General features: G+C 37.9%; 1 protein-coding gene across 2 annotated transcripts in view; it reads right to left on the reverse strand.

Moving 5' to 3' along the window:
- adam12b (ADAM metallopeptidase domain 12b) overlaps positions 1-27,129 on the reverse strand; it is a 144,522-nt gene that overhangs the window by 6,989 nt on the left and 110,404 nt on the right. Inside the window, exons 13-21 of one of the 2 annotated variants that reach the window (XM_055172032.2) lie at positions 21,673-21,762; positions 17,265-17,460; positions 16,361-16,469; positions 14,164-14,362; positions 13,967-14,044; positions 9,046-9,154; positions 8,403-8,541; positions 6,909-7,020; positions 2,358-2,618 (exon numbers count right to left, since the gene is read on the reverse strand). In XM_055172032.2, coding sequence (XP_055028007.2) covers positions 2,358-2,618; positions 6,909-7,020; positions 8,403-8,541; positions 9,046-9,154; positions 13,967-14,044; positions 14,164-14,362; positions 16,361-16,469; positions 17,265-17,460; positions 21,673-21,762 — 1,293 coding nt within the window. Of the gene's footprint in view, positions 1-2,357; positions 2,619-6,908; positions 7,021-8,402; positions 8,590-9,045; positions 9,155-13,966; positions 14,045-14,163; positions 14,363-16,360; positions 16,470-17,264; positions 17,461-21,672; positions 21,763-27,129 lie in introns of both variants that reach the window. The other variant, XM_055172031.2, reaches the window with a different exon arrangement.

Consider the following 27,129-nt stretch of genomic DNA (forward strand, 5'->3'; position numbering starts at 1 on the left):
TCAAAGAAATTCCACAGTCACACAACAGAAATAATCTCACATACATTCAGTGTTAGGAAAGTTACTTTGGAAAATTGTTTGGCAACCATTTTAAATACTCGGTTAAAGTAAAGCATTCTGGGAAATTAAGTCATGTTCCATAAAATTACAATTATAAAAAAATCTAACCTAATTATTTGTTATGTGACTAGAGTTTTTAACATGAATTGCTGGGGGAAAACATTTCCTGTTAATTTTATCTGTACAAGTAGTTCAAACTTATTTAATTTATAGAATATGTAATGCAATCATATCTGTCATATACTGAAAGCTTCATTTTTAACACTTCACTTACTGTATAATATGTGTATGAATTTCTTTGAATTTTTATTGAATTGCAATTCTGCTTCCTTTAATTCAAATTCGAATTGTAATTCTAAATCCTGTTTTTGACATCAATTCAAATTCAATTCAAATTCAAGAATTAAATTGGAATTAAGGAGTCATTCTCAATTCAATTCTGAATTGTGCACAAGCCTGACCAGCATGCGCTCGTGGTAAACAAATACCGGCGCGCAGGTCGTAGCAGCAAACACACTGTGCGGTGATCATGCCGAATTTCTGACACTGCCAGAAAACTATCGTAGGCTATCTTTGGACGCAAGACCGGGAAAACGGCCGTCTTTGAACCTCTCTCACTGTACGACATAGGACCACCGATGGAGAGCCACGATCACAGAAATCGCGACGATAGTTTCACGATGGCAATCTTTCGTCTGGGACAGCCAATTATCGTGCAGTGTATCCCGGGCTTAAGAGGCCATTCACATCAAATCGCACTCAAATTTATTTTAAATCTAGATGCATGGCAAGCGCACTCACATACAGACAAGTTTGAAACAAACCACATGCTCATAGCCAGAAAACGCTTCCATGCCAGACTATTTCCGGCTTTCCGCAAAACCGCTATTATCCACCATGTGTGCTCTTCCGCAACTTATAAAACCCGGAAGTATTTCCCTAGGGCAAACAGCTGTATGTCCTTGTAAGTTTTGAGGATCGCTCTGCCTCTGATCTCTATCAAAAGTCCTTCACAAAAATAGAATTATCTCAGCTTTTTGCTCAAAATTTTATGTTTTTGAAGAAACCTACCCAAATTTGAGATGTGATAAAAAGAGAACTCATGAAGGTAAGGTAGTATGAAAGTTTTTTATTTTGTTCGAAAGCAGATGATCTGTTCTTTTATTTTATATATTGTATGTTTATATCTTTTGAGAACATTTTCTGGAAGACATTAAACTTTTGTGAAAATCATAAAAATGCTGGCGCTGGCAACTTTTTTTTAAAAAACGCTGGCGGGGAAAGAGTTAATGGACCCTAATGCAAGAATTCTTCCAATAATTGGTCGAGACACATCAACTTGGGCATAAAGCAGTGGGGACATATCTTACCTGCAAATTATGCCAGTGGAGCTGCTGCGAGTGCAGGCAGCCTAGGATCAGCACAACCCGGTGGCATGACAACATCGGCCCTCGTGGCCAAAAAAAAACAGACCGGCCCAGGGGGAATTCTCCCATTAGCCAAACCGGGCCTGAACCTAACTATTCCATGAATTAACCAAACTTGCATTTGTTATGTCACGGCAAAAAGTCATTTTCAATTTCAATGGCATGATGTCTTTGATGTCTTGTCCTACAGCTGAGATATTCATCATGCGCTGCCTTGACCTACCCACAGTTTGGCACTTTAAGCTATGCTGAGATTCAGAGCAACAGATGTGCTTCTTTATGCTCTTTGATAGCATATCCCCCCAAATGTCCCATAGCAGCACTTATCATCTAAACCACATACCTTCACACATCTCACAGGGCCTCTCTCATGCACCACTCCAAACCAATCCCTGTCTCTCCATATCACTTTCCCCTCACCCACACACTGTAATATTTTCCTTCCTTTGTCTTGGTTTTATCATTAAACGGCGCTGTCTTCACATGGAAAATTCATGTGATTTATACGGCAATGAAGAGTGTAATGTGCTTGCTAATGTCATCTTATCTCAGTCCTTTGGGTTTGTGCATCTACAGTCGTATCCAAGAACCACTCATGTAACTCCACACTTGTACCGCTTAAACCCTCATGAACTTTTTGCCGAGTCTTAACAATGCTAAGTTAACCAATGTTATGCATTCCTACACCATCTAGGCACAAGAAGATAAAGCAAGTCCGTAAATCTCTTTCATTGCTAAGCAGTTTTTGTTCTACCTGCTGCAACCGTGCCAAAGGAGCAGACGACCGTTTGGTAAACTGGCATATTCTCAGCGAAATCTCATTGGTTTAGAATCATTGCAGGTGGAAAATCCAAGGCTTACGGCACTCACCTGATGGTTTGGGTAAGGGAGCTGGCGTGGAAGTGTGTGAAAGCCTGCTGATCTGCCCGGGGACTGCGTGTGTGCGAGCAGAGTCCTGTGAGGCGGGACGGAGGGTAGAGTCTGCAGGCCTGTCGCCGTGCCAACACCCAGTGTGATGGGCATGGGGTGACTGATATGGACCGGGTGGCACCTGGAGGGGCATTCATGTAGTCGACGCAGACTGTGGAAGTTGTTGGGAGGGAGGAGAGGTTCTGAACTGGGGTGAGATGACTGTAGAGAGACAGACAAGTTAAAACTTTTTGCTACTTTTCTATACTTGGTGACCTTCAAGTCTTTATTACATGGCACAATGGAATACTGGATTCTGGTTAATCTTGGCATTTTGTGGTCAAATGTGGTTTTGAGGAATACATTTGTGTCACATACAATCCAAAACTGATTCTATTTCATACATTACAGCTGTCTGGTATGGCCTCCACACAAATAAAGACAGACTCAAACATGTGCAATTTACATCAAACTATGTGCTGCTTGAACAAACAGCCAAATCAAGCAATCAATCAATGCTTTCCCGTATAAACACACCTTAATGGCAACTGTCCAGTCACAGAGAGGTCTAATCTCTGTTAGCATACAAAGACTTTCCTTCCCAACAGAACCTTTTCAATAGCTCCATTGTTTACCACTCAATCAATCACATTGAATAAAAACACTTTCAAATGCATGTCTCAGGTTTTAGATGCCAATAAGGAATATCATTAGTTTTTTTAGGGACAATGCAGGACTTTAAATCAATTATGCACCATAGTGTCATTCTGTCCAAACAGATAGCAATTAGCTTGGGCAGGCGTAGTAATTTTATAAGTCAACTCTTCTCATCTGCTCCTTGCTGGTCAGGATAGCATTTGGTCTAATAAATAGCATCTAATAAAATCTTATAATTTCTTGATAAAAGGGGCAGTAAATATTTGTTTTGACAACCACTTGATTATGATCCTTCAAATTATTAGATAAGCTCTTTATACAATTTGAAGTTTGGACATGAATTTGTACATTTTGTACATTAATTATTTTCAAATATAAATATTTGTAAGTACACTGGGCTTTTGGATTTAATTCTTATACCTATATATTATAAGCTTAATTCTGATTGGCCAGTCGCGACATTCCAAAGTATGTTAAGTAAGCAATAAGGTACGAGAGGCTGTGCTGTATCGTGTTACTTATTCACGATACAGCACTTGACTTGAGTACCTTATTGCTTTTATAAAACGATTACCACACAATATTAAAGTAAAAAAAAATTAGTGCAACTTTCATGAAGTTAAATAAATAAAAGCATTCCTTCCGCTAGAAAAAATAGTCCCTGACTGCGAACAACAACATGAAAGCTCAAATAAAAACAACAAACTGTTCTCAGACTTTGTCTCATTATATGTTTATGTGTTGCTAAGGGTGTTGCTAAGGGTGCAGGGATATTAAATAGAACCGTTGGGTGAAGCGGTCATAGCAGTGTTTTATTGTGAATAAAGCACACCTATTGACCAATCAGAATCAAGGATTGGAACTAACCGTTTTATAATACAAGATAACAACCGCCTGAAACTTAAAACCCATGGCTGCAAATCATTTTGACAGGTAGAGTTTTACACAAAAATCTAATATAAATGTCTTTAATAATATATACAACATTATATTTACAAATGATTAAACCAAATAGTGTGTTTGTGACATTTTGAATGCTTTGTCTTATCTTAAAACTTTAAGTAAACAGGTTTTCCTTGCGTAAGGTCTGATTTTGTTAAAAATGAGCAAATTAAATATTTCAAATCAATATTTAATGTTTCTTAGCTTACTAATGAGGTAAATATCCATGTAGTCTCAGCCTCAGACGTCACGCCCACAGACTGTGGGCTAAACGTCTGATGTTTTTCGCACACTTTTCTGGAAACCCTGTGAGAATGTCGAAGTCGTTTTGATTGGTTGAAATAAACCGGATTTCCACGAGACGCGAGCGTCGCGATTAGTTTCGGTCCCTGAAAAACAAAGCTCTGACGTTCCATTGAGGAAGAGAATCAGTCGTGTTCACGTGGATAATAATGATCAGTTATCATGATCAGCTAAACATTGGATACTAAAAAATATGCAAAGTTCGCGGCATAGAGTCTCTAAAAGACGTCTAAGTGTTTTGCTTGAGGTAGTTAGTGGAGTCAAAAAGTTTGGTTCTCCTGAATTGCTTGTAGGTGTTACAAGTGAAGAGATATGCTTCAAACAGATGTTTAACGGGAGCGTCTCATTGGTGTGTCTGTTGATGAAGTGCACAAAGTTGTTCTATGGTTATAAATGTTGTTTATTAAGATGCTATTCGTTTGAGGAAGGTTATTTCAATAACTGACTAGTTGCCAGCCGGCTCGTTCATGAGGGGAGTCCGAAACGTGAAGCTAGACGAAACAAACTGTGATTGGTTGTTTGACATGTCGGTCAAACAGCTCGTGGGCGGGCTTTGTCCAGAAAAAGCAGCGAAAAACAGCAGACCTTCAGTATTGAAGGTCTGGCTACGCGAGACTAATATCCATGTAATTAGTGCAATAATGTACAGGCAGGTGGTTGTTATTTCGAATTAAGCCCCTTTAGTGTGATACAAGACCCTCTACTTCACCCCGAATCTGGATCACACTGCTTATTTTTGCGATAACAACCTGCTGCCTATACATTATCCCTTTAATGTTGTTTGACCTACAGTTAAGTTTAAAGTTAAGCACTGTCTACCTGCATTATAAAACAATAAATAAACAAACAAAAAACTCAAATGTGTTGTGTGAGTCTTCATGAAAGGACCCTTGTCTGTCGCTACCAATTAATAACGTAAATTCCAGTTTACGTGGGAGGGACACTGCATTATTTGACAGAAAACTTCATCATATACAACAACTCAAAAACAAAAAGCTAAACATTAACACAGTATGTACAATGTGTGTCCTTTTTAGGGATTTTTTTAGCCTTTTTCAGGAATGCTTGGGGGTTAAAACGTGGATTCGTTTAAAAGTAATGTATGAACTTTTTACACAGTCCCTTATCATTTTTACAAAGTCCAATTTAGCATTTACATTTACACATTTGACAGACGGTTTTATCCAAAGCAACTTACAGTGCATTCAAAGCATAGTTGTCATCATTATGGGGGCAGTTTCCCAGACAGGGTTTAGATTAATCCAGGACTAGGCCATAGCTATATTAGGACATTTAAGTAGTTTTCCACAAACATACCTTACAAAAACAATACTGGTGTGCATTTTGAGACAAAACTTTAACATTGATATATGTTAAGATATGTCAGTGCAAGGTGTTTTTAAATTAAGGCAGCTCAAACATGCATCTGGGACTAGGATAAGCCCTGTCTGGGAAACCGCCCCGACAGTAAGTGTCTTGCATAGGATCAAACCCATGATCTTTGGACTATTAAAGGCGGGGTGCACGATTTTTGAGAAATGCTTTGGAAAAGGGAGTCGGGCCGAGTTCCAAAACACACTTGTAGCCAATCAGCAGTAACGGGCATTTCTACTAACCGACATCGTTGCTTGGGTTGCGTATGTGTGGGGCGGGTCTATCAAAAGAAGATTCTATCGAGGTAGGGGCGTGTTTGTTTAGGTAATTTTAAATGTCAACATTGGCTTTCAGAGATCATAGAGACAGAGCGCAGTTATGCTAATTTGAAAACCACACACACTAGGGGGGAAACAATCCAACCATCTCTATTGATTTGTGGCTTATAACAAAAAACAGAATAATGCCTAAAAGCTGCTGTGTGACAAGGTGTACAGCTAACAATTCAAGAAACCCAGAAATAAGTTTTTAGAAGCTGTCGGGCCCTAAAAACCCAGCCTTTAAGGAGAAAAAGTGGATCGCCGACTACATTTTTCTCTAGTGGGCGCAGTTCTACTAATAGTAGTACTGTGAACAGTTGCCTGTTTTCCAATTTTGTGTTCTTAAACATTTTTTGGGGTCGACAGCTTATAAAAACTTACTTTTTTTAGATTGTTAGCAGTACACCCTGTCACACAGCAGCCTCTAGGCACTATTCTGCTTCTGTTACAAGCCAGAAATGACAAGGAGGCAGCCCCACGACACACAAAGTCAATGGAGACGAATGGATTGCCCCCACCCCCCGGTGTCCGTGGTTTTCAGGTTATGACGCGTTGCGCTCTGTCTCTATGCACCCCGCTTTTAACGCAATGCTCTAGCAACTATAGCTACAGGAATTGCTGATTTTAAACGTGTTAAGGAAAAAATGGCATGGCCTGCTGCTAGGAGTGTGATCGCTAATTTGGTAAACGTACCTATAGGTCATAGTTAAGGGAATAACAAATAACCTATACTGTTGTTTGGGCAGGAGGAGAGGTTGGAAAGTTGGTCAAGAATTGCATTTTGGATAAAGAAAATCAACTAATCCTGTGACTGATGCATTGTGGTAGACTAATGCAATTGTATACCCCTATATTTTAGGTATAAGCATGGGATGTATATGTGCATGTATAAGTGATTATCAAAGAGCTAACTTACATTGTTACTTCTGGAGTGTAGAGGTAATGAGAGGGGCTTGAGGTGTTGAGGTGAGACCTTGAAGATCGATTGAGTTTGTGGGCCGCTGGGTGCTTGCTTTCGCCCAACGGATCTGTAAAAGGATTAAAGTTGTGTTTGGGCGAATTATCATTAACACATGCATTATTGAAACTGATGAATGTTTATGTTCCATTACAGCTTTTAAAAAAGTTCAGGGTTAAAAGTCCACTGTGTAGGTTTTTAACACCACCTAGCTATGAATCGCAACCAACGGCTCAGTCCACAGCTCACCCCTCCCTTTCGAAACGCATAGAAAAGCTACGGTTGCCGCCACAAGACAAACATGCCATTGTTTAAGACAACGTAGTGACAAAACTTACTCTATAAAGCAGTTTGTTCATTTAGGGCTACTGTACAAACATGGCGGCGCAAAATGGTGACTTCCATGTAAGAGGACCCGCGGCGTATGTAGATAAAACGGCTCATTCTAAGGTATTAAAACCATACAGTTCATTTTGTATAGTTTTTTATACACCACTAATAATATAGTTATGTATATTATATTGTATTTCTGTCAAGAGATCCTTCTAATGCTGCGTTCGGACCAGCCACGGTAGAGGCGTTAAGCGTGAGTGATTTCAATGTTCAATGGAGCAGTAGATGCGATTCCGCTTCATTTGCGCGTCTAGTTTGTGCGAATGAAGCGAATTGAGCGTTGCCGCGCAAAGGGGCGAGTTGAAAAATGTGAACTTTGGCGGAAAAACGCACCGCGTTAAACAATCACGAGCTTGCTCTAGTAGTGACGTAATTACAGGATGTGAGCGGAGTCGCAGAAGCCCCTCCCATGACGCAAATTTACGCGTGAATGTTTCGATGACTAGAATTTCATGCGCGGCTTTTACACGCGAATGAAGCAAGTAAACTCAAAATGTTCCAAGCGGCAAACTTAACGGGGTATACGTGAATTTGACGCCTCAAACGCGGCTGGTGTAAACCCACTGTAAAAGTTACACAATGCACCTTTAAAGGAAAACACCACTGTTTTTCATTATTTTACTATGTTCTTACATCAGCTTAGACAAATTAATACATACGTATCTTTATTCAATGCGAGCACTTAATCTTTATACAGCGCGTCATGAATGTGTTAGCATTTAGGCTAGCTCCATTCATTCCTTATGAACAAAAAAGGGATTAAATAAGAATCCATCAAACACTTCCATGTATTCCCTATTTAAAGTCTGTTACATGAGTAGTTACACAAGTAAGTATGGTGGCACAAAATAAAACGTGGCGATAAGTTAATACTTTTCATATTTGGGTGATCCTTAAAATAAGGGCAATTCTGTTGAACCAAAAAATTTATTTTATGTACGAAATTTGAAGACCTCTAGTTTGAAAAAGGACAAATAAAACTCTGAATGTCCTCGGTTGAAAATGAGTCCCGGATAATCCTAGATTACCCCAAAAAGTTCAGGGGAGAACTGACAGTACCTGAGCTTTTGAATTGCACTCTTCTTATTGATGCAGAACATCTGAAGCAGTGCCTTTCTCCTAAGGCACACGATCAGCCCCGTCGACAGCAAGCAGATGAGGGTGACCAGCGCGCCCACGACCACAGCGCTGCTGTCAGCTGTTGTCACATACGACAGCACGCACATTAATACACAAACTCGCACATCTGTTGTACAGCACGGCGCAGAACGGCACAGAGAGGAGAAAGAAAGGGAGGCAGGTTAGCAAGAAGAACCTCAGAAGGTGTTGATCTACATCCCTCTGTGTCTCTACTGTAGCTGCATTGCAGGGGGGGTAAAGACATTTTTACAAGCTTTTCTCGAAATTCTTGAGTGCCCGAGCTAAACAATGGCTCCTCAGACTTCCAACAGTAAATCAATGAAGTGTTCTGTCAATGCCGTTATGTTTTTCCACAGAAAAATCGTTTAATGGGTTTTGCGAGTACACTTTACTTTCACGTCACTTTACTCCTCTACCAGCAATGCGGCTGTCACAGAGGGGATGAATTCATGGTTAGGCCTAAAGTAGTTTTTAGAAATCTACATGCGTTATTGTGAAACAGAGCGGATAAAAGCGTGAATTATGTCATGCTGTGTTAGTCAATCACTGTCAATCATTATACCAGCTTGTCTCATTGGTCCACTGTCCACGCTGCCGCCAAACCCCGCCCTGTCACAGAATGGAGGTGCCCAGTGAGCTTCACAATGGCAGTTCTTCTTGTTGTTGCATTCCTGTAAACATAATGCATTTGGTGTCAAGGACAGACATTATCAACACAACATACAGCCGTTCGTTTCTAAAATATTTTTTCTTTATTTAACTTTTCATAAAAAACCCATCTAGGACAATTGCAATTTTCCATCAGGGAATGTGTCAAGTGTTGCCACATGAGTTAATTTATGGTGCATGGTGCTGTATATTTGCGTTACGTTTTATTTAAAAAATACATTCTTTCCCCATCATAAAATATGATTGAATTTTTCAGTCACTCGTGCCCAGGGATGCCGCGAGATGTTGAGGTTGGTCTGATGCTTGCTGAAAAAAACCCATCAAACCATCGACATCACAAGCACACAGATGCTTTAGGTCGTAAGACTGTAATGAATAATAATTCATTCAATCAATTTGTTTTGCAGCACGATTCCAAAAAGGAAATAAACCCTGGCCGCAAACATGTATCCTCGGATGCTTTCAAATCATACAATTGCACAGCCTACGGCCAAAGACGAAGAATTCATAAGCATTCATCACCAATGCTTAGCTGACACTGCTTCCCAATTTAGGATGCGTAACAAGAGGAAAGAAATAAAACATTACACGCTCACGCGTGTGCCCTGCAGGGCTGACAGAAGGTGCAGAAGGCTGTTAACGTTCACGCCCCGGCACTTCGCTGGCAAAAGCGCGTGTGCATGTGAGCCAAAAGATGATGAATGGCACTTTAAATGGAACAGGGATGAATTAAATATGACTGCTATAACTTTATTGGTCCGACAAAGATTGATAGAACAGCAGCTACAAGTCACCCTGTGCGTCGAGAGCATTTTGGATTAGGTGAATGGAGGCTTGATTTATTAAATATGCATATTATTATGCGTCAAGCTTTTGTAATAAGTCATGACTGATGCAAGGTTACAATGAGATCTTATTTAGTATCGAATGCTGTGCTGCTTCTTGCTTATAACTGCTATTCAGTCATGGCAATAATCAAATTGAGGTGATACTTGAGCTGTGAGCCAGTTGGTTGTTGTGATACAGTACTTGTCCCGCCCCTTCTGTGATTGGACGACCGTGTGAGAACTGACATTGACGAGCGGAGCTTTTCACCCAAAATTGAAGCTCTTTCAACTCGGCGCTGAAAACCGCTGAATGCGGAAAAAACACCGAGCATCAGTATTTAGTGCGGAAAAAAAATGCTAGCTGCTGGCTTATTTGAACCCTCTGCTTTCAAACAAACAACAAACAAACAAAAAACAAAACGGTAAAAATCATTTCATTCTATCTATATTTTTTTCTCTGCTTATAAACTCTTAAATATGGGTATTCTTCTTCAAAAATATTTTTTTAGCACAAAGTTGAAATAATTGCATTTTTATGAATTAATTTTGTTAGAGATCACATTCAGAATGATTATCAAAACATACACGGAGTGTAAAATTAATAAATAATTTTTTGCTTCATTTTTTTTTATAAATTGGGTAATCTAGTGGATAATCACAGTATTATAGATTAGCATAAAAAGTCATCAGGAACACGTTTTTTTTTCATGCAAATATTTTCTCTTAATTGATGAGATAACTTGTCAATGGCGGGGAAAGAGATGACACCCTTAGCTGTGCTAAAATCACAGTGACATTTGTTAAGCCTTTTAAAAAACGACAGTAGCAGGGTTTCCATCCAAACTTGAATCTAATCTTTTCAAATTTCGCAAAAAAGAAAAACAAACAAATGCAAATTAGGTGCGTTTTCATCAAGTTGTTCAAACGTAAATGACAGTGGTATTGGTAACCTATCAACCAACAGTAAACAAAAGGCACGCATGGAAAATTGAGCCAGGACTGCATGTAGTCATGATAGGGCAAGTTATTCATTTATTATCTGTGCAGCTTGTAATTGACAAACTGAATGCTGTGCACAGAAGAAGGAATGCAGCATTTTTGATGCAGGCACTAGCAGCAAGGGCATTAAGACAACGTCAAGCCCCATATATGGTAAAGTTAGTAAAACATCACCTGATACATCTAGACGATCAGTCCCGTGGGTTTAATGTTCGCTACATCAGAATTTATTCGGAAAATGTGTTTCAATCTCCCATTATTCGCATTTACTCTTTTTCGTATACGTCACCTCAAGCAAGTGTGAAAACTATTTGGAAATAAAGGTGCAGTGTGAATCATCAAGAAGGATCTCTTGACAGAAATGCAATATAAAATACCTAACTATATTATCAGTGGTGTATAAAGATCTTACATAATAAACTGTTATGTGTGTATTACCTTAGAATGAGACGTATTTTTACACCGTGGGCCCCCTTACATGGATGTCGCTGCCTTGTTTCTACAATAGACCTAAAGGGACAAACTGCCCTACAGAGCGTGTTTTGTCACTACTGTATTTTGTCTTGGACAACAACATGTTTGACCTGTGGTGGCTACCATAGATTCTCTATACGTTTCGGTGGACTGAGCCGATGGTTGCAATTCACAATCTCACTGCTAGATGTCGCTAAATTCTACACACTGCACCTTTAAGGGATTTTTATTCGAAATTTGCTGTTTCCATCACTCATTGTTAATGCAATATTTCAAAATGCACATAAAGTCATGGTGATAAAAACTTGGCTAGTGTAACCACCTTGGGGTGTGCATTCATTAAAAAAAAAATTAAATGCTTTGGAATGCTTGATTCTGATTGGTGACACAGCCACCTGAACACGGCTTCATCCAGGTACTCTGAATCATTCTGAAAGGTGCATTTTAATACTTACAAATACATTTATTATATAATTGCAGAATTAAGAAAATGTGTGACCCAGGACCCAAAAAACATAAGGATTAATTTTCAGAAATGTATTTATACATTATCTGAAATATGAATAAATAATAGTTTTTTTTAATATATATATATATATATATATATATATATATATATATATATATATATATATATATATATATATATATATATATTATATATATATATATATATATTATATATTTAAGAATTACGATAGGAAATTTACAAAATATCTTTTGGTCTTAAAACATGAAAAACATGATCTTTACTTTATGATTTTCAACATGAAAACAGTCAATAATTTTGACCCATACAATGTATTTTTGGCTATTGCTACAAATATATACGTGCAACTTATGACTGGTTTTGTGGTCCAGAGTCAAAAAATTGTAATTTTGTTTAAAAATTAATAAACCGTTGTATGTTTGTCTTGTGTGATTTAGTTTGAACGCTTCTTGAGGTTTGCATTTCTTACATGTGAGTTAAAGTGACACCATGTTATTTTTCAACCTTCATAATACATTTTCAAGACCCTTGTGATAGTACATCGACTTTAAATAGGTTGAATGACATGTCTACCATAGCCTGACCGGGTCTGTATCACTTTTACTCGTATTTTAAAACTTAGGGTTTCTGGTAGTAACCAGAGCACAAAAAAACTACAAAATTCGACTGCTTTACGGCATACGTCACTTCCTCCACACAATTTGTTTTTAACGTGAATTTTGCTGGAGGCTACTTAAGGAGTGTAGAGAGCAACTTCTATTATGTGACTCTGTGGCACAGTCTTTAGTGTCACGGACCTATGACACGGGCGACCCGGGTTCGATTCCCCTTTAAGGCAATTTTTTATATAAACTGTTGATTCATACATAAATGCGATGTTCTTTATAAATTACGGCGATTATATTGCACATAGTTCCCTGTATTCAGATGCTGTGTTCACGTATTTAACTTTCTTTTACTGTGTCTATGATATTTACATACAATCCATGTTGCTATAGCACTCAAACTTGCTCACAGTGTAAAACCAAACCCTATTCATTCACCAATCAGATCCGAGCGTTTCTCTCTTCTCTCTTCCTCATTTGCTGCGTTCCCCTGTCACTCGCGTGACGTATTACAAAGCGGCAGACCTAAACGCATCGGTTTACTTGGATTTGGAGCGATTTTCACACAAAAAAGAGGAATAACGAGCGCCATTGCGGAAAATCCTGGTGGCGAGGGAGAGAGAGAGGATGCAACAATATTTGTTTGGAAAAAGGCAAGGAAATACGTCTGGTCGTTTCTGAATTGGAAGGCTGCAGCCTCCGGAGGTCAAATATGCAGGCTGCACACGTCATCAAGCCTGGGTTATTAAGGTAAACTGAGCATTACATTCGCAAGTCATAAGCATACTGCAACAATTTACGATTAACTAAGTATAATAGTCAACTTTGTAATTGTTAATATTGTGAAATAAGACAGTCTTGATGACGTATACAGCTTAGAAATAAGACATCCGGAGGCTGCAACCTTCAGATTGAGAAATGGCTTCTGCCACGACGAGTTCCTCATCAGAAAGTTGTAACATGACTGCGTTTCTCTCTGTTGTCTCAAAATGTTGATCGTTTAGCATTTTAAATGTTTAGTTTTTAGTTTAGTTTTAAGGTTGGCCAGTTCCTTTCCTTTGCGACAGCGCTGCGGCGCTTGTGGGCTCTAGGGGCGCTAGAAGTGAAAAATACGTGTCTAGCACCCCCTAGTGGCCAAAAAGTTTCATGGTGTCCCTTTAATAAAATGTATCAAATCAATATTTTTGTGGCCATATAGTTACTCATGTGGCAAGTAAGTAACCTTGTAATGAGTAGGATAATGTACATCTAGCCAGTTGAATTAGAATTTGGATCAGAGTCATGTTTTTTTTCAGATATGCAGGAAAAATGTTGTTCCTATAGCTCAAATGGTAGAGCATTGCATTACCAGCACAAAGGTTGGATGTTTCTCACATGCAGAATGTAATGTAAGTAAAATTTTGGAGGAAGCGAGCTTACCCCTTTTCCATTACACTTCCCCGAGCACTTGTGCACTCCAAACACACTGACATTCTGACACTGTCTGTTTAAACAGATCTGTGATGATGAGAGAGAAACAAAGAGAAAAACACTTAATACATTGTTTTAAAATTGCATTAACAAATTAACAAAAACTTTTTACAATCGCCAACAAATCTCAATTATAATTTTTTTACCATGCCCTCAGCACATTTAGTGCCAGCCAATACCAGTCCCGGATCAGGCATATCGTCACCCAGGTACACGTGCGTTCCGCGGCACAGAATTCGCCCACCCTCTTGCAAAGGGATGTTGGTCTCTATGGAAACAGCATTGGTCCCAATAACCGGCCTGTTGGCACCCCCTTGGCATTGAATTTTTCCACACCTAGCATCTCTGTTTTAATCACACAAACAGTAAAATGAGTGAGCAGCAAAAACATGCACTAAACGTTTTCACACTAAACAAATGTGTTACGATGACTGAAGCGTTGACTCATCTGGCAGAAAAGGAGATTGTATTGTCTTGAGGTAATCTTGCCTTTCACAACTTCTCAGGCATGTGAAGAGCACAAAGTGTAATTAATTATGACAGGCAAAACCACGGGCTGCCTCTCTGACTGAATGATAATGTCACGGGCTCCAAAGAAATTAATAAAATGACGTTCATTACAAGATGTTTCATGGGACATCCCACAATAATTTGATAGACAGTAAAATAAATGAATCTAGACAAGCAATATTCTTCATTTCCCACTCATTATTTTTTATAAACATCTTTTTGTTTCAGTCAGACTAAATATTTATCAGTTTTTTATCCGTCACTGGTGTTTGATTTCAATTAAGAGTGTTTAATTTGAAAGCTATACATTCTATTTCATATTGCAGAAGTACTGAATAAAATTGTGTTAAGGGGACACTCCACTTTTTTGAGAATAGGCTCATTTTCCAGCTCCCCTAGAGTTAAACATTTGATTTTTAACTTTTTGGAATCCATTCAGCTGATCTCTGGGTTTGGCGCTACCACTTTTATCATAGCTTAGCATAATCCATTTAATCTGATTAGACCATTAGCATTGCGCTAACAAATAACCAAAGAGTTGAGATATTTGTCATATTTTAAACTGGACTTTTCTGTAGTTACATCGTGTACTAAGACCAACAGAAAATTAAAAGTTAATAAAAAGTTAAGCGTAATAATCAAGGACTTTGCTCCTGTAACATGGCTGCAGGAGGCGCAATGATATTACGCAGCAGCCAAAAATGAGAGTATAATTCCTAGCCATATCGGCCTAGAAAATGGCAACTTTTAATTTTCTGTCGGTCTTAGTACACGATGTAACTACAGAAGAGTCAAGTTTTAAATAGGAAAAATATCCAAACTCTTTGGATATTTTTAACCCGATGCTAATGGTCTAATCAGATTTAATGCATTATGCTAAGCTATGCTAAAAGTGCTAGCGCCAGACCCAAAGATCAGCGGAATGGATTCCAAAACGGTATCAAATCAAATGTTTAACTCTAGGGGAGCTGAAAAATTAGATTTAAAAAAAAAGTGGAGTGTAACTTTAAGGGGCAGTCACATTAGACTTTGAGCATGGAAATATTTTTCGGACGTTACTGCGAAAATGGGCAGGGAGCACTCTGTCCATCTTTGCATGTCACTAGGGAGAAAGGTCACGCTGTGATGTACCGGTTTTCTACTGGTCACATATCTCCTCGTGATACGAATTCGCAGGTCACCAGACTTGAACTTTAGTACGCAGCGGAATATCTTCGCACAAGCTTGCGTTTCGTGTCTAACGCATTTGCTTGCAAATGAATGGAAGTCAATAAAACAAAAAGTGCCCTTTACTCAAATGTAAAAAAACACTATCAATACAAGCTGACAAACAAATGTAGAGTGAAATTTAATTGAAATTAGGGATGCTCTGATCGATCGGCTGATAATGCTTATTATGCTTCTCAATGAATTACGGTGAAATGCCGCTACATCCAAAAGCCAGGGGGCGCTCTCGTGCAGAAACTCAAAATGCGCTGTAGACGAAGAACAATACACACGCAACTATGATGACACGCAGCTCCAGGAAATGGCTGGAGGATATATTTATATTGCTGTTTTTTAAACCTTTTCAGGTATTTTCATTATAAAAAAGAATATGTATAATAATTATGTTTGACGAGTGTTGTTTTTTCAAATGCATGTTATAAACGCTTCAAACTAACAGCGATTTCAGATCGATAAGGACTTACTGATCAAAAGCCGTAGTACATGAAATAGCTGTGAATAAGATCGGCTGTCCGATTCAGAATAGTGATCGGCCACGTATTTTTAGTGGAGATCGGCATTGATCGGAGTAATTGAAATGTAAGAGAACTGGTGTACTGACTGTACCTTGCATCGCATTTAGCAAAGGAGCCTTTTGAGTCTTTCCCACAATTCCCATAGGGATCACCTGCCGAGTTTACTCTTTCAAAACAGATCCCCGGGGCGGGTTTCGCTCCTAGAAAGAGAGGATACATATCCAAACCGTCAGAGATGGAAATATGACAATATTTTCATCTTGTTTGAGTGTGTATATAAACTGAAAACATGAAATGGTAACGTATTTCACGCTGTGGCCTGAATCCTTCTGGATGAGGGTACGATGCAACATATGAATTATATAACAGCAATCACCGTGATCTAGTGCCACTTGAGCAGGCTGTTCAAATGCAGGCAGACTTGAACAGAAAGTTCTTACATATAGAATTACAGTGTCAAAAATTTATGATTAATGCAGCACATGACTGTTAGCCTTACAATCTATCAATATGTCTGGCCTTATAGTGCATTATTTACAAGTATACATTATAATAAAACAGTCTTTTATCAAAATATTTCAGAAAAAATTGCCCCGCCTCCTCAATGACTTTCCATTTTGCACTAAGTATATTACTAAGGATGCTTACCCAATGGTTACCAGCATGTGTTTCAGGAGAACACTTTGTATATTTTAATGTTTTCATTGTATTTGCATTTGGGTCTCCATTGTGTTATGCAATGTTTTATTATTACAAGCCAATCCATTCTCAATGGATAAATTCAGGTTACGCCTTATTACAGTACTTCTAATTAAATAGTTTTATTTGTTTTAAAAACAAATGTAAAATATGTGCACATTTGGCAGTTGTTTTAATCCCAAGCAACTTTTATAAGGTTACTTTATCATTTTATCAGTATATGTGTTCCCTTTTGTGCTGCTACGTGTAATGCAATGCTCTCCTATTGAGCTACAGAAAGCTGTTGTGGTACCAACCTGGTCCCCAGAGGGTGATGCACTGTTGCTCATGGGTCTGACAGATGCCATTGTAGCAGTAACCGTCCACATTGTGGCACGCATGCCCATCGTGCAGGTACACATTGGCGGGGCAGTGGGGGCTGGTGCCGGTGCAGAACTCGGGTAAGTCACAGGAATTACTGGCGTCTCTACACTGTGTTCCAGCTGGTTTTAGCTGCACACATACAGGAACAAAAAGAACCCAAACAACAAAAAGACTCAGGTTAACTCAAAGTGTACAATGTCACTTAGGGGGTGATTCTGGTTAAAATAAAGCAAAGAGAAAGATGTTCTCAATTGTAATGCAGTTACACCCAAAGCTATGCAGAGACAAGCTTTCAATCAATTAATACGACACTATTGGGTATAACAAAGAGATCTGTGGGGATCTCATCAAGTAAGGAAAGTACACTAAAGAAATAGTTATGAAAGTTCTGTTATCATGAACCAAATCAGTTTGCTCCGTGTATGTTAAAATGCAAAATGAAGGGAGAATTTCTTAATTTCTTTATTTATTATAATGACATATCTGTCACTGGTGCATTACCCTTTCAAAAAGTATACATTTGTACCTAAAGAGTTCATAGTATTGTACCTCAGAGGTACATTAGTACCAAAGAGTGCATATTAGTTCCTCAGAGGTACATTAGTACCAAAGAGTGCATATTGGTTCCTCACAGGTACATACTAGTACCAAAGAGTGCATATTAGTACCTCAGAGGTACATATTAGTACCAAAGAGTGCACATTAGTTCCTCAGAGGTACATATTAGTACCAAAAGTGCACATTAGTTCCTCACAGGTACATATTAGTACCAAAGAGTGCATATTAGTTCCTCAGAGGTACATATTAGTACCAGAAAATGCATATTAGTTCCTTAGTGGTACATATTAGTACCAAAAAGTGCATTTTAATACCTCAGAGGTGCATATTAGTACCAGAAAATGCATATTAGTTCCTCACAGGTACATATTAGAACCAAAAAGTGCATATTAGTTCCTCAGAGGTACATTAGTACCAAAGAGTGCATATTGGTTCCTCACAGGTACATATTAGTACCACAGAGTGCATATTGGTTCCTCAGAGGTACATATTAGTACCAAAGAGTGCATATTAGTTCCTCACAGGTACATACTAGTACCAAAGAGTGCATATTAGTACCTCAGAGGTACATATTAGTACCAAAGAGTGCATATTAGTTCCTCAGAGGTACATATTAGTACTAAAAGTGCACATTAGTTCCTCACAGGTACATATTAGTACCAAAGAGTGCATATTAGTTCCTCAGAGGTACATATTAGTACCAAAACGTGCATACTAGTTCCTCAGTGGTACATATTTGTACCAAAGAGTGCATATTAGTTCCTTAGTGGTACATATTAGTACCAAAAAGTACATATTAGTACATCAGAGGTACATATTAGTACCAAAAAGTGAATTTTAATACCTCAGAGGTGCATATTAGTACCAGAAAATGCATATTAGTTCCTTACAGGTACATATTAGAACCAAAGAGTGCATATTAGTTTCTCAGAGGTACATATTAGTACCAAAGAGTGCATATTAGTTCCTCAGAGGTACATATTAGTACCAAAGAGTGCATATTAGTTTCTCACAGGTACATATTAGTACCAAAACGTGCATACTAGTTCCTCAGTGGTACATATTTGTACCAGAAAATGCATATTAGTTCCTCACAGGTACATATTAGTACCAAAAAAGTGCATATTCGTTTCTCAGAGGTACATATTAGTGCCAAAAGTGCACATTAGTTTTTTCACATGTACATATTAGTACCAAAGAGTGCATATTGGTTCCTCACAGGTACATATTAGTGCCAAAGAGTGCATATTGGTTCCTCAGAGGTATATTAGTACCAAAAGTGCACATTAGTTCCTCACATGTACATATTAGTACCAAAGAGTGCATATTAGTTCCTCAATGGTACATATTAGTACCAAAAAGTACATATTAGTACCTCAGAGGTACATATTAGTACCAAAAAGTGCATTTTAATGACTCAGAGGTGCATATTAGTACCAGAAAATGCATATTAGTTCCTCACAGGTACATATTAGTACCAAAGAGTGCATATTAATACCTCAGAGGTACACATTAGTACCAAAGAGTGCATATTAGTTCCTCAGAGGTACATATTAGTACCAAAGAGTGCATATTGGTTCCTCAGAGGTACATATTAGTACCAAAGAGTGCATATTAGTTTCTCGGTGGTACATATTAGTACCAAAAGTGCAAATTAGTTCCTCAATGGTACATATTAGTACCAAAGAGTGCATATTAGTTTCTCAAAGGTACATATTAGTACCAAAAAGTGCATACTAGTTCCTCAGTGGTACATATTAGTACCAAAGAGTGCATATTAGTTCCTCAGAGGTAAATAAGTACCAAAGAGTGCATATTAGTTCCTCAATGGTACATATTAGTACAAAAGAGTGCATACTAGTTCCTCAGTGGTACATATTAGTACCAAAGAGTGCATATTAGTTCCTCAGAGGTACATATTAGAACCAAAGAGTGCATATTAGTTTCTCAAAAGTACATATTAGTACCAAAGAGTGCATATTAGTTTCTCAGAGGTACATATTAGTACCAAAGAGTGCATACTAGTTCCTCAGAGGTAAACATTAGTACCAAATAGTGCATATTAGCTCCTTAGTGGTACATATTAGTACCAAAAAGGGCATATTAGTTCCTCACAGGTACATAATAGAACCAAAGAGTGCATATTAGTTTCTCAAAGGTACATATTAGTACCAAAGAGTGCATATTAGTTCCTCAGAGGTACATATTAGTACCAGAGAAACGCAATTTCAGTCTGCTGTGTAATGTACTGTTGCATGGTTTTGATTGACAATAAAGTAAACTTGATAACTTGATATACTTGATATCCAAAGAGTGCATATTAGTTCCTTAGTGGTACATATTAGTACCAAAAAGTGCATATTAGTTCCTCACAGATACATATTAGAACCAAAGAGTGCATATTCGTTTCTCAGGGGTACATATTAGTACCAAAGACTGCATATTAGTTCCTCAGAGGTACATATTAGTACCAAAGAGTGCATATTAGTTTCTCAGAGGTACATATTAGTACCAAAGAGTGCATATTGGTTCCTCAGACTTACATATATTAGTACCAAAAAGTGCATATTAGTTCCTCACAGATACATATTAGAACCAAAGAGTGCATATTCGTTTCTCAGGGGTACATATTAGTACCAAAGACTGCATATTAGTTCCTCAGAGGTACATATTAGTACCAAAGAGTGCATATTAGTTCCTCAGAGGTACATATTAGTACCAAAGAGTGCATATTGGTTCCTCAGACTTACATATATTAGTACCAAAGAGTGTATATTAGTACCTATTTGTATAGTTTATAATATAGTATATACTGTATAGTATATACTAATATACTGTATAGTATATTATTACCTATAGTATACATGTTTGTACCTAAATAGTACATATTGGGGTGATTTTAAAGGGTTTTCTTGGCTTAATAAAATATTTTTTGCAATCATCAAAAATCTTAGAGATCAAATTTTATACAATGCCCTCAGCACATTTAATGCCTGCCAATGCCAGTCCCGGATCAGGCCTATTAGCCAGATACACATGCGTTCCGTGGCACAGAAAAAAATTCTGACAGTGTATAACAAATGCACTTCATTCCAAGTCTTGAAGCCATACTTTAATTTATTCAGCAAAATATCCCAAATTTAGGCTGATACTAAAAAGATGCATCTCATTATTTGTTTTATATATTCAAACTTTTGTACCACTTTTGGTTGTACAAGAGTACAATTGATGCTTAAGAGTCAATGATGTTTGACCTGGCATGATGTGAATCTTAAAACACAAGTGAAAGATTATCTGAAAACGTTCCTCACACAAACCTTATGTTGCTTCAGACATATTTATAAATTGGAAAAGTCTTATGGGATACTTTCATTGTACTTTATAACCCCGGGTCATTATGATCTGTTTTGTGTGTTTTTCCACAATTCATCAAAATCACAAGCTTAAAAACACTATTATGAGGTATTACTGGATCCATGAGACAAGGTAAGCCCTTCTGATTTTAAGGGCATTGTTTTACATGTATCGTTCTGGGGTCCGTCCCTGGGGGACATCAGCAGAGCACAGTGCTCTGGTCTGGTTTCCATCCTCAGTAAGTGAAATGAGCACTGATTTATGTGTCTGGAGGTCTGAGGGGAAAGTGAGTGTCTATGTTTGGATCGTGAACGCTGGTACATGTTGCACTTATTAATGGGGCAAAGAAAATGTGATTTGCATGCCTTTTTTCATATGCAGAGAGAGTGAATGAGCAAGAAAGAGGGACAAAAAGATTTGGAAAAGTACCTGGCAGTCTTCACAGCATTGTCCATGAGCGCACACAGCATCTCCTTTGAGAGTGCAGGTTGTTGCGTTACAACAGGGGTTCATGCACTCCTAAAGAACACAAGGAAGATGACGGCTTTTATCAGAAAAGTGCTAAATAAGATTTGCTGACATTTATAAGCTTTATGCATTTTGGCAATGCTTTTAGAAACCTACAAAACATTCAAGGTTACATTTTTAGGTTATATACCTGTGTGTGTGTCCTTGGAATCAAACCCATGACTGTAGCATTGCAGTTTGCACTAATGATGTTTAACTTGTTCTCAACCCATTCCTCTTTTTAACATTCCTCTTTTTAACTTACCCTCAAGTTGTTACAAACCTGTATCCATGTCGTTTTCTGCAAAAGGACAAAGGAAGTTTTACGTTTGAACTGCAATTGGTATTTTAAATATGTTTTAATATGTTTATGGCCCTATGATTTCCGCGAAGCCGACGGATTCTCGGAATCCAAGCATAAAAAATTACTGTAGCTACAATACGGAATGTCACGGAATTCGGCAAATTAAGCATTCAGTCATTTTTAAAACACAATATAACTCATTTTTAAAAGCTAGCTTTTTGTTTCATTAATCAGCAAATGACAGAAATACGCAGAAACATTTTTCTTTTTTTGTAATGTTGGACAAATGTTGGAAAGGTACTTCCCTTTCTCGTTATGCATTGCAAACAATGCCAAGCATCAAAACACAAGCAGGCTTTCGTCAAAGCCTGGAACACAGGCACAGTATTCTTCCCGCGTCCGCCTTGCTTGCGCACACGTCCACACAATGCAACGTTCTTCACATCTATTTACCAGCGTGTATAGCTCGTATTTTGACATGAGGGCTCACATTCAAACGTGCATACAGGAGCATCACTACCGGCAGTCAACATAACATACACAGCTGGATGTTTATCAGTATATTGAAGCAGTGCAGTCTTATGCTGCGTTCACACCAGCTGCGGTAGAGGCGTCAAGCGCGAGTGATTTTAATGTCAAGTCAATGTGAAGATGTGTTGATGTGCGTCTGGAGGTCTCGCGGTGCGAATTAGGCGTTTAGTGCGGGGCGGTAGGCGCGGTAGACGCGATTCCGCGTCAATCAATCATTAGTGGTGACGTGATAACAGAAAGCGAGCAGAGTCGCAGAAGCTCCTCCCATGACGTGAATTTCCGCGTGAATGTCTCGATGACTAGAATTTCACGCGCGGCTTTCACGCGCGAATGAAGCCAGTAAACGCAAACTGTTCAAGCGCCAAACTAGGCATGGTAGATGAGATTTTGATGCCTCAAACGTGGCTGGTGTGAACCCGTGGTTAAAGCTGTCTTGGGTCTTAAAGTGACAGTAGCCTGTTGGTTTCTGTTCATTACACACCAAAAATGAAAATCACTCACTACTTTTAAATGAACAACTTTTGCAGCTGTACATTTCATTCATACAGTAAGGAGGACTTTGCAGTGTTTTATTTGTATTTATTAGGGCTGTAACGATTAACTGTGCAAATGCGCGTTTTCTTAATTAATGAATTTTAATGAATTACAGTGAAATCCCAGCAAATCCCAAAGCCAGGGGGCGCTCTAATGCAGAAACTCCTTTTGTGCCACAGAAGAAGTAGCATTGCAAACGCTATTCCAGGAAATGTCTATAGGAATATTTATATTGCTGTTCTTCAAATTGTTTCAGGTATTTTCATGATAATAAAGAATATTTTGAATGATTTTGGTTAACGAGTGTTGCTTTTTTAAATGCACGTTATAAACAACTCTGACTCATAATGATTTTAGATTGATAAGGACTTCCTACTGACCAAATGCCGTAGCACACACAAGCTGTGCATGAAACACAGAATCGCAGCCTTGCGATTCAAATCGAATTAATGGGACACACGATTAATTGTTACATCCCTAGTATTTATCGCTAATGTTAAATCAGATTGTTGACAGACATTTCATAACTAATATACTTACATTTAATAGGTACAGATGCCTGAAAAGTAAAACAAGATGAGTATAGTATGATGATTAAATGGAAAAACTAAACATTTGGTTGCTTGTCAATAGCATGGTTGAAAAACATTGCGGTTACTGCGACAGCCAAAATACATCGGCTTATATGTAATTTTAATTAAAACTTTTAATAAATTGTTGTTAAATTGTATTCGTTTAATGGTTTCAGTTGATAAGATATGCTTTTTGATAACTGAAATTTAACTTAACCATTAAAAACCAGAATCCAGAAAAACGGAAAACACAGAATTTAAGAATAAATAAAACGGAATTTGATACAAATAAAAGGGATTTCTATATGTTATGTTATGTTTTTGTTTTGTGTGTCTAAAAGACAATTTTCTACCCCTGTGGAAATAGACAATAAAGATATTTCTATTCTATTTCCATTCGTAATCAAGCAGGAAACAGGAGCACAATTGACTTCCATTGTAGGAAAACATAATTCTGTGGAAGTCAATGGTGTTTAAAAAACTTTAGTTAGACACGTTGCTCAAAATATCTTCCTTGTGTTGATCAAAAAACAAAGAAATGGCTTTGAAAGTATACAGGCTTCTAACTACATGAGAGTGAGTAAATGACAGAACTTTTATTTTTGGGTGAACTATCCCTTTAAGTCTTAAAGGTACGGCAGCAAAAAAAAGTTTTTTGGCAGAAATAAGGTGGAAATTAGTTATTAAAAACTTGATTTAGTACAACAAACCCTGACTAACATTTCTTGTTGTGTAAGAAATCTTTACTTGTATTATAAATTGACTTTACTAAACAAAATAACATAGCACATCCTTAATATTTAGGATTAGACAACTGGGCTAACAGAAAAACAGTGTAAAGCAACAAAATGTCTAAACCTTTACCCAGTATGATCATTATGTTGGATATTAGTTCCAGGTGTGGGTTTAGTAGGAAATTCCCCTGTCAACCAGTTCTTTGCAATCCATGGTAACAAAAATATGTTTGGAAATGTTGCTGTAGGTTCGTGAGCGCCGACATGTCTGGTATAAATTAGCGGGCCATGCATTGTTCTGAGTTTTTAAATAAGATGTTACTTTCACAGACACTGAGCTCATGATATCAGTGGAACGTGCACGTATGTTAAAGCCAGTGACATCATCAATGACCCTATGTGGAAATGACGAGAATGTCAAAGTCCTAACACAATTGAAGGAAAGAAGACATTTATCTGAGAAAAGAAAGGAAGAGGAAGAGAGAGAGAGAGATACAGAGAGAGAGATACAGAGAGAGAGATACAGAGAGAGACAGAGATTAAAAGTTTGAAAATAATTGCCATTGAAGTAGAAGAACATTATTCGTGTTTAAATGTAGATATGGCGCTCATTAAGACCTCAACCCCTAAAATTTTATTTCATACACCACTAATTCATGTCTTTTGGGATCTCCTTCATTCTCTCCCCCTCATTTCCTCTTTAAGAAAGTCCTGGTATACTGGGAGAGGTGCTGAAGGGTTTGGTCGGTCCGCTGGATCTAACTACCCCTCAGAGTTAGAGAAATCTCTTTACAGACCTGCTGCATTTTCCAAACTTCCAGTTGTCATCCTTCTACACTTTCTGCTGCTCAGTTTTCTCACTGTTCTGTACCCACCTTCCTGCTTTATTCCCCTTGTGAGATCACTGGAGCTTACAGGCCAGGGTGTCACTCCAAAACACAAGCGAAAGATCTTAGACTTAAGATTTTTACGCCAAGTTTTTCTGCCTAATGTCTATACTGTCGTTACCATGCAGAGGGGAGTAACAAACTTAAAGTAGCTATATGCTATTAGCATATGCTATAAACTACTTTTAAAGTAAAACAAATGAGCTCTGCTAGATGGTTTTCCCTCTGGTATGAAGGCTTCTGAAGTGTAATTCATTTTAGTAAACAGGTTCATTCAGATGCTTCACCAGTTCCAGAAGTGACTCACTAATTCATTTCACTTACACACTTTACATTTATGCATTTAGCAGATGCTTCTATCCAGTGTTGTGCAGGGTATACGCAGATATAGGGAGTATAGCCACTTCTTTATTTTATAGCACATGGGGTATACCCACTTCTACTTAAAAAAAGGGGCATAAATTAAGAGTATACCCACTTCTCCAGGCACCACTACATCACTGCTTCTATCCAAAGTTGCTTATAGTGCATTTAAAGGGATTGTTCACCCAGAAATGAAAATTCTGTCATATTTTACTCACTCTCATGTTGTTCTAAACCTGTATGAGTTTTTTCTTAAAGGGACACTCTTTTTCCAGCTCACCTGGAGTTAAACATTAGATTTTTACTGTTTTGGAATCCATTCAGCTGATCTTCGGGTCTGGCGCTACCACTTTTAGCATAGCTTAGCATAATCCATTGAATCTGATTAGACCATTAGCATTGCACGAAAAAATAAAATAAAGAGTTTTGATATTTTTTCTATTTAAAACTTGACTCTTCTGTAGTTACATCGTGTACGAAGACTGACAGAAAATTAAAAGTTGCTATTTTCTAGGCAGATATGGAACTATACTCTTATTCTGGCGCAATAATCAAGGACGTTGCTGCTGTAACATGGCTGCAGCAGGCGCAATGATATTAGTGCCCGAAAATAGTCCCCTTAGGAACTTTCAATAGCATAATGAAAAATGGCAACGTTTAATTTTCTGTCGGTCTTAGTACACTATGTAACTACAGAAGAGTCAAGTTTTAAATAGGAAAAATATCAAATCTCTGTGGCTATTTTTAGCGCAATGCTAATGGTCTAATTAGATTCAATGGATTATGCTAAGCTATGCTAAAAGTCGTACTGCCAGACCTGGATATCAGCTGAATGGATTCCAAAACGGTAAAAAGCAAATGTTTAACTCTAGGGGAGCTGGAAAATGAGCATATTTTCAAAAAAAGTGGAGTGTCCCTTCAAGCTGAACAAAGATATTTTGATAAATGATGGTAACCACACCCATTGGCTATCCATGGTAGCCTGCCCACAGATGGTACCCACTAACTTCCATAGTAGAAAAATGGGTATTGTTTACCCTCATTTATCAAAATAGCTTTTTGTGTTCACAAACAGAATAAAGAAACTCATACAGGTTTAAAACAACATGAGCGTGAGTTAATATTGACAGAATTTTAATTTTTGTGTTCCCTGAAAATTAAACCCACAAACTTTTGTAATGCTAATGCAAACTCTACCAATTAAGCAACAGTTACAGTCTATGCAAATTACATGAACATAGCAAGGTTTATTCATATAAGTTGTATTTGGTAAAATTATCTGTTTCATATAATGTTGACTCAACCTTGGGTCATCATGAGCTTATTGCTTACTGCAAACATGAGTGATGCCAATTGGAGAACAAGACACTAATTAACCGACAGTATGAAAATTAGGGCCGGGACTTTAACACGTTAATTAAGATTAATTAATTACACAAAAAATAACGCGTTAA

This window comes from Misgurnus anguillicaudatus, chromosome 7 (genome assembly GCF_027580225.2).
Source record: "Misgurnus anguillicaudatus chromosome 7, ASM2758022v2, whole genome shotgun sequence".
NCBI lineage: Eukaryota > Metazoa > Chordata > Actinopteri > Cypriniformes > Cobitidae > Misgurnus > Misgurnus anguillicaudatus.